Source organism: Pecten maximus, chromosome 7, assembly GCF_902652985.1.
Source record: "Pecten maximus chromosome 7, xPecMax1.1, whole genome shotgun sequence".
Taxonomy (NCBI): Eukaryota; Metazoa; Mollusca; class Bivalvia; order Pectinida; family Pectinidae; genus Pecten; species Pecten maximus.
In genome coordinates this window covers 10,886,004-10,900,852 of record NC_047021.1, presented here as the reverse complement: position 1 = coordinate 10,900,852, position 14,849 = coordinate 10,886,004, and the positions used below count along the sequence as shown (strand labels likewise).

At 32.9% G+C, this 14,849-nt stretch overlaps 1 protein-coding gene and 1 long non-coding RNA gene across 2 annotated transcripts in view; one reads left to right on the top strand and one right to left on the bottom strand.

Annotated features, from left to right (window-relative positions):
• Positions 1 to 493: 493 nt before the first annotated feature.
• The window catches only part of LOC117331581 (beta-1,4-N-acetylgalactosaminyltransferase bre-4-like), a 44,748-nt gene continuing 30,392 nt past the window's right edge, over positions 494 to 14,849 (top strand). The window contains exon 1 of the mRNA XM_033890387.1: positions 494 to 817. Within this exon, the coding sequence (XP_033746278.1) occupies positions 511 to 817 (307 nt within the window). The 5' untranslated portion in view covers positions 494 to 510. The remainder of the gene's footprint in view (positions 818 to 14,849) is intronic.
• LOC117331582 lies at positions 10,435 to 13,212 on the bottom strand. Its single transcript, XR_004533581.1, has 3 exons — positions 13,119 to 13,212; positions 11,005 to 11,122; positions 10,435 to 10,730 (listed from the first exon to the last, which is right to left on the bottom strand). It is a non-coding gene; the product is annotated as an uncharacterized LOC117331582 (long non-coding RNA).

The window sequence follows — 14,849 nt, the reverse complement described above, 5'->3', positions numbered from 1 at the left end:
CACAGATTGACATAGCATATTAAGTGTTTATCTAGGAACACAGATTGATATATTATCAAAAATGTTCATCCGGGAACAAAGATTGACATATAATGTAAGGTGTTCATCCAGGAACACAGATTGACATATCATATTAAGTGTTCATCTAGGAACACAGATTGACATATAATTTAAAGCATTCATTCAGGAACAAAGATTGACATATAATGTAAGGTGTTCATCCAGGAACACAGATTGACATATCATGTTAAGTGTTCATCCAGGAACACAGATTGACATAGTATGTTAAGTGTTCATCCGGGAACACAGATTGACATTCAATGTATAATGTAAACAGTTTACCCGGTAACGATTGACATGTTATGTAAAGTGTTCATCCACAAACAGGGAAGCCATTCTATGTGTATCTTACACGTCTTATACTCCTAGTCACAGGTAGAATTTGAACCCAACCATCCGTGAACAGGTATGCACAACTTCACCAGTTTAAATTTTTCTATTAAAGGTAAAATGGCTACGAAAGATAGCAGACCTAATGTTTCTATCCGAGGTTGTATCAAGATAGGTATAGTGCTGTTAGCGTTGTTCACGACATTCCATCTGGGATTTTACATTATAGTTGAAAGTAAAGCATTAAGGAGAATAGATACTGACATTGGAATGATTCGGAATTACAGTGCAAATATAGCCAGAAGAATACGAGGACATTTAAAACAATTCAACGTTAGTGAAAATGTGACCGCGAGTATGGCGATAGATGAACGCACAAACCGAACGGCTAGTTTACCAGAATGTCCAGCCACACCACCAAACCTTGGTTAGTAAAGCACTCTGATATTGATGTTGGTCTGATGGCTATATACATCTATCTCTACTTTTGATAGCTTCCAGTATATATCTATATATGTTTAGATAGCTTCTAGTATAATTTTATATATGTATATGTAACTTTGACAATATATGTACAGTAAAACTCACTTGTGTTGAACACGCTTGAATCGAATACATCGGATGAGTCGAATATTTCGTTCGTTCTCGATGTATGTATACAATGTAACTTCCCGATTAAGAAATTCACTGTGAAATCCTGATAAGTAAATAAGTTGTTACTCAATGCAAGCATAAAATAATACATATATAAAGTGTCCATGTGACGGTAAATGATATATTTTTTCGTCAAACTCAAATACCAGCACAGTTTGCCTGCTGATGTCCATTCCTAACGGATGGGGGTGCAGGCTGCAATGTCCGTGATCCATTGTCGAAGCTAGTTCACCGACATAACAGCCTGATTGTGGCCTTTCCCCCCCTCACCTACACTAGTCAATCATAATTAATTGTTTACCTTACATTAATATGTAACACTATGACAGTATATGTTGTAGTCATATTCGGCCATTTCTATTCTATATGAATGTGTTAAGTTGTTATTGACTAATGAACAAGCTGGCAGTTGACTGATGGTGTAAGAAACAAGCAGCTGAGTATAAATAAACAATTACATATCATATATTTAATTGCATTTATGACCTGTGCTTGTGGGTATATTTTATATTGATATGTATTATAATCATGCTGAATTCTGACTAAGCTACACCATATGTGTTCTATTACTCTGTAAATACATGTATATGTATATGTTAATGAGGTATATGACGTGATCTCCTGATGCTGCGCAGTACAGGATTTACTCCTAAGATCACGTGATTAAATCACATATAGCCTCACATGGAAAAGAAACACAAAGGCCAAAGGTAACACCGTTTTTAGCGCTAAAACCATAGGTTTTAGCAGCTATTGTCACCGCTTTTGTGTTCCGTGGAGGCCGGGGTTCAATTCCCGGCAGCGGCTTTTTTTTTTTTTTTTTTTTTTGAATATATTTATTATAATTATATCTATCTATATTTTAAGCAAATATATATATTCGCATGTGTGTTTATAGTTGTTTTAATTCATAATTGCTCGGAATGTAAATGGTCTTTTAACACAAACAATAGTAAGGCTAAGCTGTAGTACAGTAGGCTAAAGATAGATTTAGTACTATCTTTTCGTAGCTCATTTGCAAATATAATTTTATAATAATTTCAATATCTTAAATCAGTGCATTGACGCAGAAAATAATTTGAGCCACTCGTCAATTTACGCTTCAAATTTTGACCAACACTAGGGCTGGGTGTAAGTTCTTTTGATTTGTCCTATATACAGACTCACCAAAGTGTAGTATAGGTTAGCTATGGTCAGTGACACTAATTGACCCCAAGGGTTTAATTACAAGAGTCAGCCAGCCGTGAAACACTCCGACTCGCCAAATTGGGTCACAGGTGAATTATCCAATTAACAACTTTACCTGAAGTGAAATTATGTTATTTACAACCTAGATATATTTGCTAAGAAACAGTATATTTAAATTGATTTAAGAATATTGGGACTGAACTGCAGCCATTCTCTCACAAAAATCGGCAAAATCTTTCTCTCTCACTCTTTTTTTTTTTCAAACGAAACTTATAAACATGAATTTTATGAAAAAAAAAAAAAAAGACAGAGACGTATATATACATATATACATATTGTGATTGTAATAACTGTATGTTTAAAATGTTCTGAGTATAAAAGAAATACAGATATATTAAATAAATTCTTGTAAAAACTCTTTAAAACTTTTAATCATATCTGCACCGTGTAAATTTTGAAATTGTATAGCCATCTAACATTTGATGGTCTTATTCTAATTATCATATATTAATTGCACAAGTACATATGTTTTAATGCAAAAGAAGTGTAACTAGATTAGCTCAGTAGAGTTTTCTAATCCGATACAAAACGATAAATTATACTGTATCATTAAACCTACAGTCAAAGCTGATTTACATCTAGTTAATGTTATTATAATGACATTCTTAGGAAATTCTGGTATATCTTACAGGTGAAAAATGAAGAACCCCCCCGTATTGCGTATTGCCAAGTATAACACACGCTATAATAGCAACAAAAAATTAAATAAATATTTCATACAGAAAATTGAATCTAAGTAGTCAATTATATAGTTCATAATCTTACTTATCAAGGTAAAGTAATAATACAAATTGGTAATTGCGTTGCTTTTGTATAATTTATATCAAATACCACATAAAACTGCAAATCACCATTCTACTGTGCCATGCACTCACTATTTATTGCATATTATGTAATATGTATAATCATGGATAATATATTAAATCATTATTTTTTATTCTTATGTTGTCTTATACAAGTTCATGTGGAATTTGCATAATGAGGATGTTGGAATTATACAACGTGTAAAAATGTTGTGGTGTAACATATCAAAATAAGATATTCTTAAAATGTAAATGATTTCAATACAGCAACCTTTGTGTTGATTATTGAATAATATACAGTTTATTCAAGTGTCTTTAATATTTCAATTTATGTCTTAATAAGTATGCTATTTCAACAACATATAGAACTATTGAATTAATATTCAACTCAGACGGAAATCGGGCTGTGAATCACGAATGATTAAAAAATCAACCCCTAAAATTGTACATATGATACAGTTGTGCAATGAAAAACATATATTTGAGTCCATTCTCTGAAATTAGTAGCCCTTAAACCCCATTTTTAGCCCACCATCTCATATGTAGGTTGCCCTTGGTCCCTAGTTACAATGTATGCATATTTCATTTTGGGACCAGTCAGAAAACAACATGGCCGACAGGCAGCCATCTTGGATTTTGACAATTGAAGTTTGTTATCGCTATTTCTCAGAAAGTACAGAAGGGATCTTTCTGAAGTTTCATATGTAGGTTGTCCTTGGTCCCTAGTTATGCATATTTCATGTTGGGGCCAATCGGAAAACAACATGACCGACAAGCATCCATCTTAGATTTTGACAATTGAAGTTTGTTATCGCTATTTCTCAGAGAGTACAGAAGGGATCCTCCTGAAATTTCATATGTAGGTTCCTCTTAGTCCCTCGTATTGCATTTTGGGACCAATCTGAAAACAACATGACCGGCAGACAGCCATTATCGCTAAATCTCAACTTTCATATATAGGTTCCCTTTGTACTGACCGTAGGCCGGTGTTTTTTTCTTCGGGTACTCCGGCTTTCCTCCACCTCCAAAACCTGGCACGTCCTTAAATCGCCCTTGCTGTTAATAGGACGTTAAACAAACTAAACCAAACCAATTTGTTTAAAAAGTAATGGAGGGATGTTTCTCTATTTACACAGATTTGAAAGAGGAAGAGAAAATAGACAGAAGATCAATCTGACATAGAACCTATAAAGATCATTCAATGATGGACCCCAAGATCCCTCTGGGATCTCTTGTTTCTCTCCGTTTCGGTAATTCTAAGTCCGTTTCGGCAAATACCTCAAATCCACCAAACACAGTTGCCAGCTCACGGTACTCTTCCTTATAACTCCGTCCCCCATTTTTTTTCGCAATTTCATGGCATTGACATAGAAAACAGATATAAATATTATGGAGGCATCGACCAAGCCATATACAGTATATGTGATCTTGGATTGCCATTAATACATGTGTGCAAGTAGAATTTTAGGTTGTTTGGGAGTATATGTAGTCCGAGAGATTTCCATCGAACTTAGTAACAGGTTGACATGCCTTAACAGTTCGGCCATGTTCGATTGCCACTTTTGCAATCGGTGGATTTGTGGCCCATTTATTGATATACCATCTACCCTTTCCATGCAATGACTGAATCAGAATATTGCGGGTTTCCTTAAACTTAGTAGAGTCCGACCAAATTCTTCATTCTTTAAGATTTATTTAATCTGATAGCGTTGCGAGTCGGAATAGTGTTTTCACTAAATCTTCTCAATACAATGACCATGGTAAAACGCTTCAAAATGTTGAAGTGTCTGTCTGGCATTCATTTTTACCTGACACTGCTGCACAAAATCAAAAGGCCCTAAATTAGTTACATTTGACTTGTGCGTTCATGTAATAGAAGTCAACAACATGTGTTGGAATAAGTTAACATCAACCATATTCAATGAAACAAATGTGTTAACACTTTCAAACGGCTTTTGGCTAACTAAAATGAATACAATGGACATGTGAGTTTGGTCAGGTCCAAACGTGTTATCTGTCAAATTACGGTAATGAACCAATTGGAGAACTGAATATCGACTTGCTCAAAAATAAGGGAAATCCTCTTTGTGATACAATTCCAACAGAAAAAAACGTGTAAAATATTGTCAACTGATAAAATTGCACAAGAGTTTTAGCTCTACAGTACTTACAGAACTTCGGATTTATTTACATACCCACCTCCTTCCCCAAGCACCGCTAAGTTGGTTCAATTTCTTTTGTTACGGCCTTTTGTCTCTTTTCAATAATTGTGGAGTGTTAAGTGTTGTCAGATTTTGCATTTTGTTGAAATTATAAAAGCATGTATATGCTTTATGCAACACATGTTTTTTTTATAGATACTCAGATACACTAGTCAATCATAATTGTTTACCTTACATTAATATGTAACACTATGGAAGTATATGTTGTATTCATGCTATGACATGATATTATGTAAGGTTATATTTGATTATGAATGTCGTTTTTAAATAAATGGCCATTTCTATCACCTCACAAAACTATGACCAAGAACTGCGACATGAACAGGCTATTTCTCCATGATCCGGAGGTTAAACAAATCCCCTAAAACACCGGGGCTAGATTAAAAAGAAACGTTAAAAATGACTGCAACCTTCGGTGGTCAGTTGGAAAGCACTATGTGACAAAAAAATCCGCCCGTCTACGTTTCGCGGTGAAAAAAAAATAATGAAAAAACTTCTGTTTGATGTAGAATAAAATGCTTATGATCGTTATTAACATCGTTAATAACATCGTTGTTTTTTCTTTCGTAGCATCCTATATCCTTTGGTTAATATTCATGAGCTCTAACAGCAATGGCATCTACTGGCTATTTAGATGCCCTTTGTATTAATATTATCGAGACACCTTGAGGTTTACAATCGACGTCATCCACAAACCAGATGAACATCGAACGAAGGGGGAAAATCAGAAATCTATATACATTGTATAGATAAAAACATTTATTTTTCCCTTCACGAATTAAAGCAATTGGTTATTTGTGCTGCACGAATTACTTGTAACTATCTGTATTCTACATATACAGACAAATATACAATATCATTAAGAATACATGTATATAAATGATACTTACATGTACATCAACATCAGAAGCAGCGGTCGGTTTGAAATAACTACAAGTCATATTTTTTTATGAACGTTAAAGCCACATACTCACGAAGAAACATATATCACTGTTTACATTTTGAGCTTTTTACAGTTTTCGGACTTGATAAATACTTAACAGATTATCGTGAATCAGAAACTGAAAGAAAATGTGGCTGCCGGACCAAGTTTCTCTCAAAATTAGTCCTACAATGCAATGGCGTGTTTTAAAGTCCATCCAAAATGGCGGAACGCCGCAAGCGTGGAACTGCGAAAACGCAGACAGATTCTGCCAAAACAAAAACAAAAAAAACACACACACACATACACACACACAAAAGTGTGTGGAATCGGCAAAACCCGAGTATTTCCTTAGGAAAGGAAATGATTTTTTGGAACTTAACGAGAGAAGAAAAAGGACTAGACTCGAATTCCGATTTTTTCCGGACGTCTATTGGATTGCTGGTTAGCTTTTGAACATTGTCAACTTCACCGATCTAACATTTTATCGATGTTTTGTTGTATGCATATTGCTACATTTTAAAATTAAGAATTTAAATGTAAACAATGTTTGTTTATTTTGTTCAGTTACCTGGGTTATTTGCGAATATTCTGTTAGTATGTTTAAATGAAAGCATTATTAGGCAAGGTTCACGCATACTTGATATGTAAACAACGGCCATGTGTGTAGTTTATGTGCAGTGCACGTTGTTATAGCCTTGTTCTCGGCTCCGTGACAAATCTCGCGATAAATATAAATGCGGCGAGTTATTTTTATACACTGATGTCTCAAGGACTCCCCCGGTTAAGCGTCCAGGCCAGTGGTCATTTTAATGCTGGAAGAGCGTGAATGAGCATCTTGGATTGCCATTAATACACGTATGCAACTAGAATTTTAGGTTGTTCGGGAGTATGTGGCTTTAAATGTATCTTAGAAACTACATTACTTAACCAGAGTTCGGGAAACATAAATACAACCATACATACTGAACTTAACGTGGGATATTTGGGTAGGTCCTTCTCTTGTTATATTACTCATTTAAAAAGAATGTTTTATGTGTCAACTGTATACAATTTTGAGATTTTTGTTTTTTTTTTGTTGATTTCACCCCCCACCCCCCACCCCCTGTTTTGTTTCTTCTGTTTTAAGAACATTTAGGCAGTGCGGAAAAAGTTCAGCCAGGACCAATGGGATCTTTCCACAACTTTATCATAATAAAGCTACAAAATGTGATCACATTCATACCTTCATAACACCGTCATACTGTTCTTCTTCATAATTGGAATCCTAATATGCAGTATGCTGATTTAAGATTACAGTTAAATGACGTTATATATACTTTACCCAAGCGATATGTTATGTAATCTGATGTACATGTCATTATATTTACATTCCTAATGTGGTTTGCTGATATGAACATACCAAGTGAAAACAACAAACATATGACCATGAATACACTATGAAAACCGTAAGAAAACATTGTCTCTCGTGCTGATTTTCCGCGCGCGCGCCACGGGATATGTAGCTAGCTACTGGTATTCATAGCCGCAATGAAAATCAAAAAAATCTATTCAATCCATATATGCATGAAATATTTCTTCAATGAATCTCACCATTATGTAGAAAGAATAATTGGATTAGAAACTTTGAATGAATTAGAATCAGAATAACACCTGTTTATAAAAGATATTCATAAATCAGTGATATTGTTCACAAACCCCATGTATTGTTTTACTTTAAGTTGTACCATAAACATATTTCTTTTGTAAAAATACATATGTTAATGAAATGTTGCTTAGTTTCAAAATTAAACTTGCAGGATTTATACAGCATTGAGCAGTAGAGAGACACATTTTCATTATATTATGATTTATAGAGACTGTGTGTAGACATTTCCTCTGGATTTTCTTACATTTCCTGTTTTGATGTTGAATATCCTTTTTTCTGTTTTGATTTTTAAGTTTTATACCTTTGCAATGACTATATAGCATATATATTGTAAATATTGCATACCGTAAATTATGGCACTAAGGTAACTAGAGACTACAGAAGTTAGATTATGGACCTACACGACTGACTAGGATATGACAAATCATACATGATATTGAACAAGCTGTCAGTTTGATTTCATTTTCAGAGCACCATGTAACTGCCAGCAAGTTTTTTGACAATTTAAACCATCCTAATATCAACAGCAGGTGTAACTGTCATGGCCTATTGTTTATCCATACTTACTTTAACTAATTCTTATCCATTTAGTATTGGACCCACAAACAACCTATGTTCTGCGCATGAGACACGAATAGACACTTTATTTATGATTATGTTGGGAAAAAATTGCAAAATTTCTGATTTTTTTTTTTTTTTTGAAACCCTGTGAACTTACAATGTTCTATTCTCTTCTGATCGATTTATTAAGACATATGGCTGATCAGGGATTAGAAATGGATATTGATATTTTCTATCAAGCATTATATAGATCCCGATGTTGACAATCAATTTACAAATGTACGTCTTTAGTTATCAGGATGATAATAAGTCTGAAGGTAATTAAGGGAACAATATTTTGAAAAACAAGATTAGCTCACCAAATCCCTGACATATTTTAATGCATATGAGTATGTTGTAAAGCATAACACAGTACATACTGACTTCGACCTGCTTATTCACACCTTTTTGTACTGTATAGGCTGTAATCCTTCAAATATTACTATCATGTACATGTACACCTCAATGGCCTTTGTTCCATTTAAATTTGCCTAGTCTAGGTATTTTTACATTGCTTTAACCCCTTAACTCCCAGGATTTTTTAATGGAACTGAAAAAAATCCGACATTTTGGTTCATCATGATTTTTCATCCTTTTGCGTCAACATTTTTGGTAAACAACCTATATATATTTAGAAACTTGAGAATATAAGCTTTTCAAATCAAATAACAAAATTGGTGTTTTTGCATTATTGACGTTACCATGGTTACCAAAATTTATGATTTTATGATAAAAATTACTTATTTCATATGTTTATACATTTTAAGCTGATGAGAGTGAAATAAGTGCTGATATATAAAACTAATGATATATCAGACTCTTGAGGAATGAGGATAAACACAAATAAATATAGCATTTTCTATTTTTTGCAGTTGTTGTCATGGTTACTGACTGAAAATAAAAGCAGTGATTTTTGTAAAAGTTTTTATTTCCGTTTTCTTTGCCTAGCCTTCATTGTAAGAAATTTGGTTTTGTATTACAGGTATAATTGTTTAGTCAGCAGTCTATATATATATATTGAAACTTGTAAAGAGGACCTATCCAGATTTTATGACAAAACTTTTATTTTTTGGATTTAAAACGTTACCATGGCAACCAGAAGTGAAAATACGTAAAAATGCAATATTTTACTTAGAAAAACATCCACATATGCTCCCATCTGATTAAAAATGTAAAATGTAAAATTGTTTGTAGCTTAGATTGCTGTACAAAATGTATTAGGATTATAAATGTTAATCATAAACCATACTTTATAATTAGGTTGTTGTTTTCATGGTTTTAACGTTAATAATTAATCTTTCAAAAGTTATATTTATTCCTTTCCTATTTTATAATTTTTGTCAACAGCTACCATGTGTAGCTTAATCACGATATTGAAGCTGATTTTATCAATGCGAATTTTACCATTATGTAGAAAATGTAAAATTGTAATTTCTCTCTTCAACTGTATGTACATACTGTATCCATTTTTAGTTGCCATGGCTACCAATTTAGCAACTGACCATTTTGATGTTTCATATCTACTTCACTTATTGTATTTGTTCTAGTTTTTCAATACCTATCATAATTAGACACTTGTTCACAGAGATAGTATGAAGGTCATAATAACTAGCATCTGGTATAACTAGTATACCAAAAACAGATTATACTAATCAAAATTAAAATTATTGAAGGCATGCAAATCAAATGGTTATAACCATCTTTGCCCATATCATTCTGTGTGTGAATGTCTTCCTGGTAGAGAAGTCCTAGACTTAATTCACAGACAAAAGACATAGACAAGTGAATAAAGTCCAAATTCAACAAAGGAACATATGTTATTGATGAAATTTTCAGTTTGAATAATCCAGTTTGGCAGACAAACAAGTTGATTGATATAAACACTTAAACCTTGGCTACATGTTGGTTATGGATTATAAAGAATTCTGAACTTTATTTAATATGATTGACCAGGCAAGCCGTATTTGGTATAAATGATATATATATATTAATGTACCATGTTTTTGAAAATGATAATTTACTTAAGATCAGAATTGCATGATTCAGCTTGTTAGCAGCTGAAAAACAACACCAACACAAATATTAAGTTATATAATTTTAATCAATGACAGAATAGTGGGAGGGGTAGCTATAGGGAAAAGATGCCTAAATCTGCTGTCTCTGGTGGCAGGGGATGGCATTTATCTTCTAGTATTGGTCACACCACAAATATCCATATAAATAAAGTCCTAAAGCTGATGTACCTGAAATTTGAAATTGGAGAAAATCAATATCATAAGCATCCAGATATATACACTAATAAAAAAAAAATTATTTGCAAGGCATTACAGATTTATTCTTAAGAACACTTCAAAATTTCAAAAGAAACTTAAACAGTCAATAATGAAGTATAGGAAATGAGCTCACATATTTGGATAGGAAAGCAGAAAGTTATGATCAATTCAAACAAAACTATAAGATAATGAACATTTTAATTGTAGTGCATTTATAATTAATAAGATAAATCTATTAGCTTACCTTTGATGTCATATATTAGGCAGAATCATCCATAAGCCAATGCTCTCATTATTTGTGTACACCAGGCTTGCTAGTAAAATTGAGACAGCTCCAGACCTTACAAGTAATTGGGCAATATCTGAAATACAAAATAAACTATATCCACATACCATTGATTGCTTGTTTCACTTTAAAAAATCCTATTTCCCATTGTCCTTTTAAAAAATACAAGAACAAATTAACTTGAGATTATTAATGTGGAATATTTCAAGAAGCCTTGAAATTAACTTTTAGAAACTAGAAAGTTAAACAAACTCGCCCATCCCATCACCAAGTCTGAGTTTCAAATACTCATACATGTAACAATATTCTGAAAATCCAAATAAGCACACCAGTAAGTTTCTTCTTGCCCTATTACCAGACATTAAGATATTTTGATGGTAAGATCATTATATGTCTCATAAAGGACAACTTTCTATCAAAGTGTCTTATGTTTGGTGTTAAGGTCAGAGGAAACTCTGAAAAATACATGTTTATAATCCTGCTTCAGTGCCATCACTAATAATAACTCTGAAAACTTGTAATTACTTATTATTTCTGTCTTGCGTGCATCGATCCCTAGAGGATGAATCATAATGGAGCATAAAATGATAATTACTAGCTAACCAGCATCATATCTGCCAACACAGTATCTGTCTATGTTTGATTTATTCAAATTATTTTCTTTCAACAATGTTTCTAGCCTTTAATGGCATAGACTACTTACTGGTACATGTACATCTATCTATATCTCTATATCTGTATAAACTTATACATGTATCAGTCTATTTCACATAACAAAGTCTGACACAACATATACAGTAATGCTTGAATTGGGACAAAGCTTGGGTGTCACATGTTGATCATCATCCATTTGTAGTAAGCACAGTAACACTATACAAACTTTATATATATGGGGTTGGGGATATGTGCCCTAACAGTAAAATGATTACATTTGTATGAATCCAACCTATACTAGCACACCATGATCCAAACATTGTAGAATTCACAACCAGATAACTCAAGAACAGCTATTTGGTATATTCAGTAATCCTTTTTCACCTCTATCAACAAACATACCATGCAACATTTTTTCTTAATTATATATACCACTGTTGCAAAACTGAAATTCACTAAAAGGTCTCACTTTTTCATCTCCCATTTATTTCATTATGTAAAATGCAATAAAATCTAATTTATCCAATTTTAGTTGATACATACATATATACACACAGAAATTTGGCAAACACAACAAGAACTTTTTACTATTTGTACCAGTATGATTACATACAAATGCATATAATATACTGATGTAAAGTAAAAGTCTAAATTAAATTCATAGAGATAAATATTGATAATTCTGATACAAAATACAGTAATGATGAAATGATGAAATTTAGTGTAACAATCCCCCCTCCCACCCCAAAAAACAAATAAAAGCAAAAAAAAAAAAAAAAAACAGAGAGAGAGAGGGAAAAACAAAACTAAATATAAGAACTAAATCATTGTTTTTAAAGGGAATATTTTTTTAACTGGTATTATTTCATTTGGACCCAATTATTTCTCTACAAATGTAGGCCTACACTGTATCTTATAACACAATAAATGACATTAAAACATTACATGCAGATACTCATGTATACATACAATGTATATCTAGTCAAACCTCGTTAACTCGAAGTCGTCGGGATCGTGAAAAAACTTCGAGTTATCCGAGTCTTCCAGTTAACCGAGTTTCAAGGTAGACGTGTTAGTATATTATATCTATAAAAATCATTTACATAAACCAGAGACCTATAGGTCTCTGCATAAACACGCATCCTTAACAGAAACACGCTTATTTGATTTCAAATACTAATTATAACAAAATCGTATTTATTATCTATGCTAGACACGACATTTCTAAAAAGTAAATTATATATGATACAATACTATCATATCGTTTTGAAATCAAGTAAGCCAGTATATTTGTGATTGGGAGTCGTGTCCGACATGCCATTTCTAAGTGAGCGAAAGACGAGATTAACACAAAATTTCATCACTTTAAAAATCATAAAAAAAAACAATATACGAAGTCTGCGGCAAATAATACATACACAAATGTATCTGCACAGATCACGTGTTGACAAGTGCAGTAGCAGCAGGAAATGCACAGTTTATCATAGTTCGATCAGAAACGAAGTCCTGGAATTAATTAACACGTTACCCGGCCAGCTTGGTTTTAATTTGGGTATAATTATCTCACTGCTTTAATCATCAAAGGGATAATGTAAGTTCTGTTTGTCAGCATCAATACTGTATTTTTACATTGCTTTAAGCAGAGTTTGATTGATGCTTTTATTCAAGCAAGAAATGAATTTATTGAAAGATCTTCTAAATGTTATCTGTATAAATATATTGTTGACACCTTCACACTGCAATTCTATCTAACAAAATCTATTCCTGATCCGTATCGTAAACTTATTTCGAAATTAAGACTTTCATCGCATAAGCTTTATATAGAAGAAGGCCGGTATCGTAATATTCCAAGGTCAAATAGGTTATGTCGTTATTGCAATCAGAACCAAGTAGAGGACGAATTCCATTTCATCCTTATTTGTCCACTATATGTTGATATTCGAAAAAGATTCATTAAAAAATATTATTGGAATCACCCGTCTTCTTTTAAACTTGTCCAATTGCTTTCTGTTCACAATAAAAAAGAGTTATGTAATCTTGGAAAATATTTACAGTCAAGCTGGTTACTACAGTCGGGATTCCAACATTTAGTATAGATCAATATCGTTTGTACGTGATTATCTCCAGCTATACCTATTTTTTGTTCATACCCTAACTATTCATCTAAATTATGTACACTTTGTATTTAGTGTTGTATTAACGATGTTAGTTACTTATCTCTATTTATATCTTTTTAAATATATAGTTTGTTCATCATGTAATTATTCTCACGAAGTATATATTTGCATTTGAAAAATCCTAGATACTTATATTAGTTATACCTATTGTTTGGTAACTACTATCTATCTACTCTTACAAACTGTATTATTTACTTTTTATTAATGACTTAAGGTACTCGTCTCCAGTTATGTTTATTGTTTTGTCCACCCCCTGAATACTCTGACAAATTGTGCTTTTGTTGTTAAAATCAATGTTTGCGGATGCTTTTCACCAGTTACGCCTACTGTTTTGTTCATCCTCCATAACAATTAGTTACGTATTGTATATATGTGTATGTTGATACTTCTATGTTATACTTATGAGCCGTAAGGCTTCAAGTTGAATAAACTAAACTAAACTAGACTTCAGTCGGATTGTGATGATATGGCGACGGTACTGGTTACACCTGGCCAGAGAAGCTCCTGACCTTCAGCGGCCTCATGCCTGAAATAAGACTATGTTTTTGCCGAAAATTGGCACAGTGATGGGTAAAAGTTGTGTGGTCCAAATGATGTATTAATACCTGTTGTTAAATGTCGTTTTTCCAGACTTTCAAGAAGTTTTGTTAATACAATAGACTACACGCACGTGAGCTCTATCTGGCTATTTATAGCCACCATACCTGTGTGTCTCATTCCCAATGTTTGGATACCTCATCTGTACGACCGACCTGTCGTCACGCACTATTTGACTCCTATATTCACCTTTATCATTCATGTATAAGGTTGGTACCAGTGGCTGCTTGTGACATCGTCTAACAGGTGTTTTGGGTATGCATACTTAAAATTATTGAAATATTGACTTTTGATGTATATTTGAAAACAAAGGACTGTAACCTGTGTATCTATAAATAGCCACAGGTATCCGAGTTTACCTGCCTACCTGTCCAT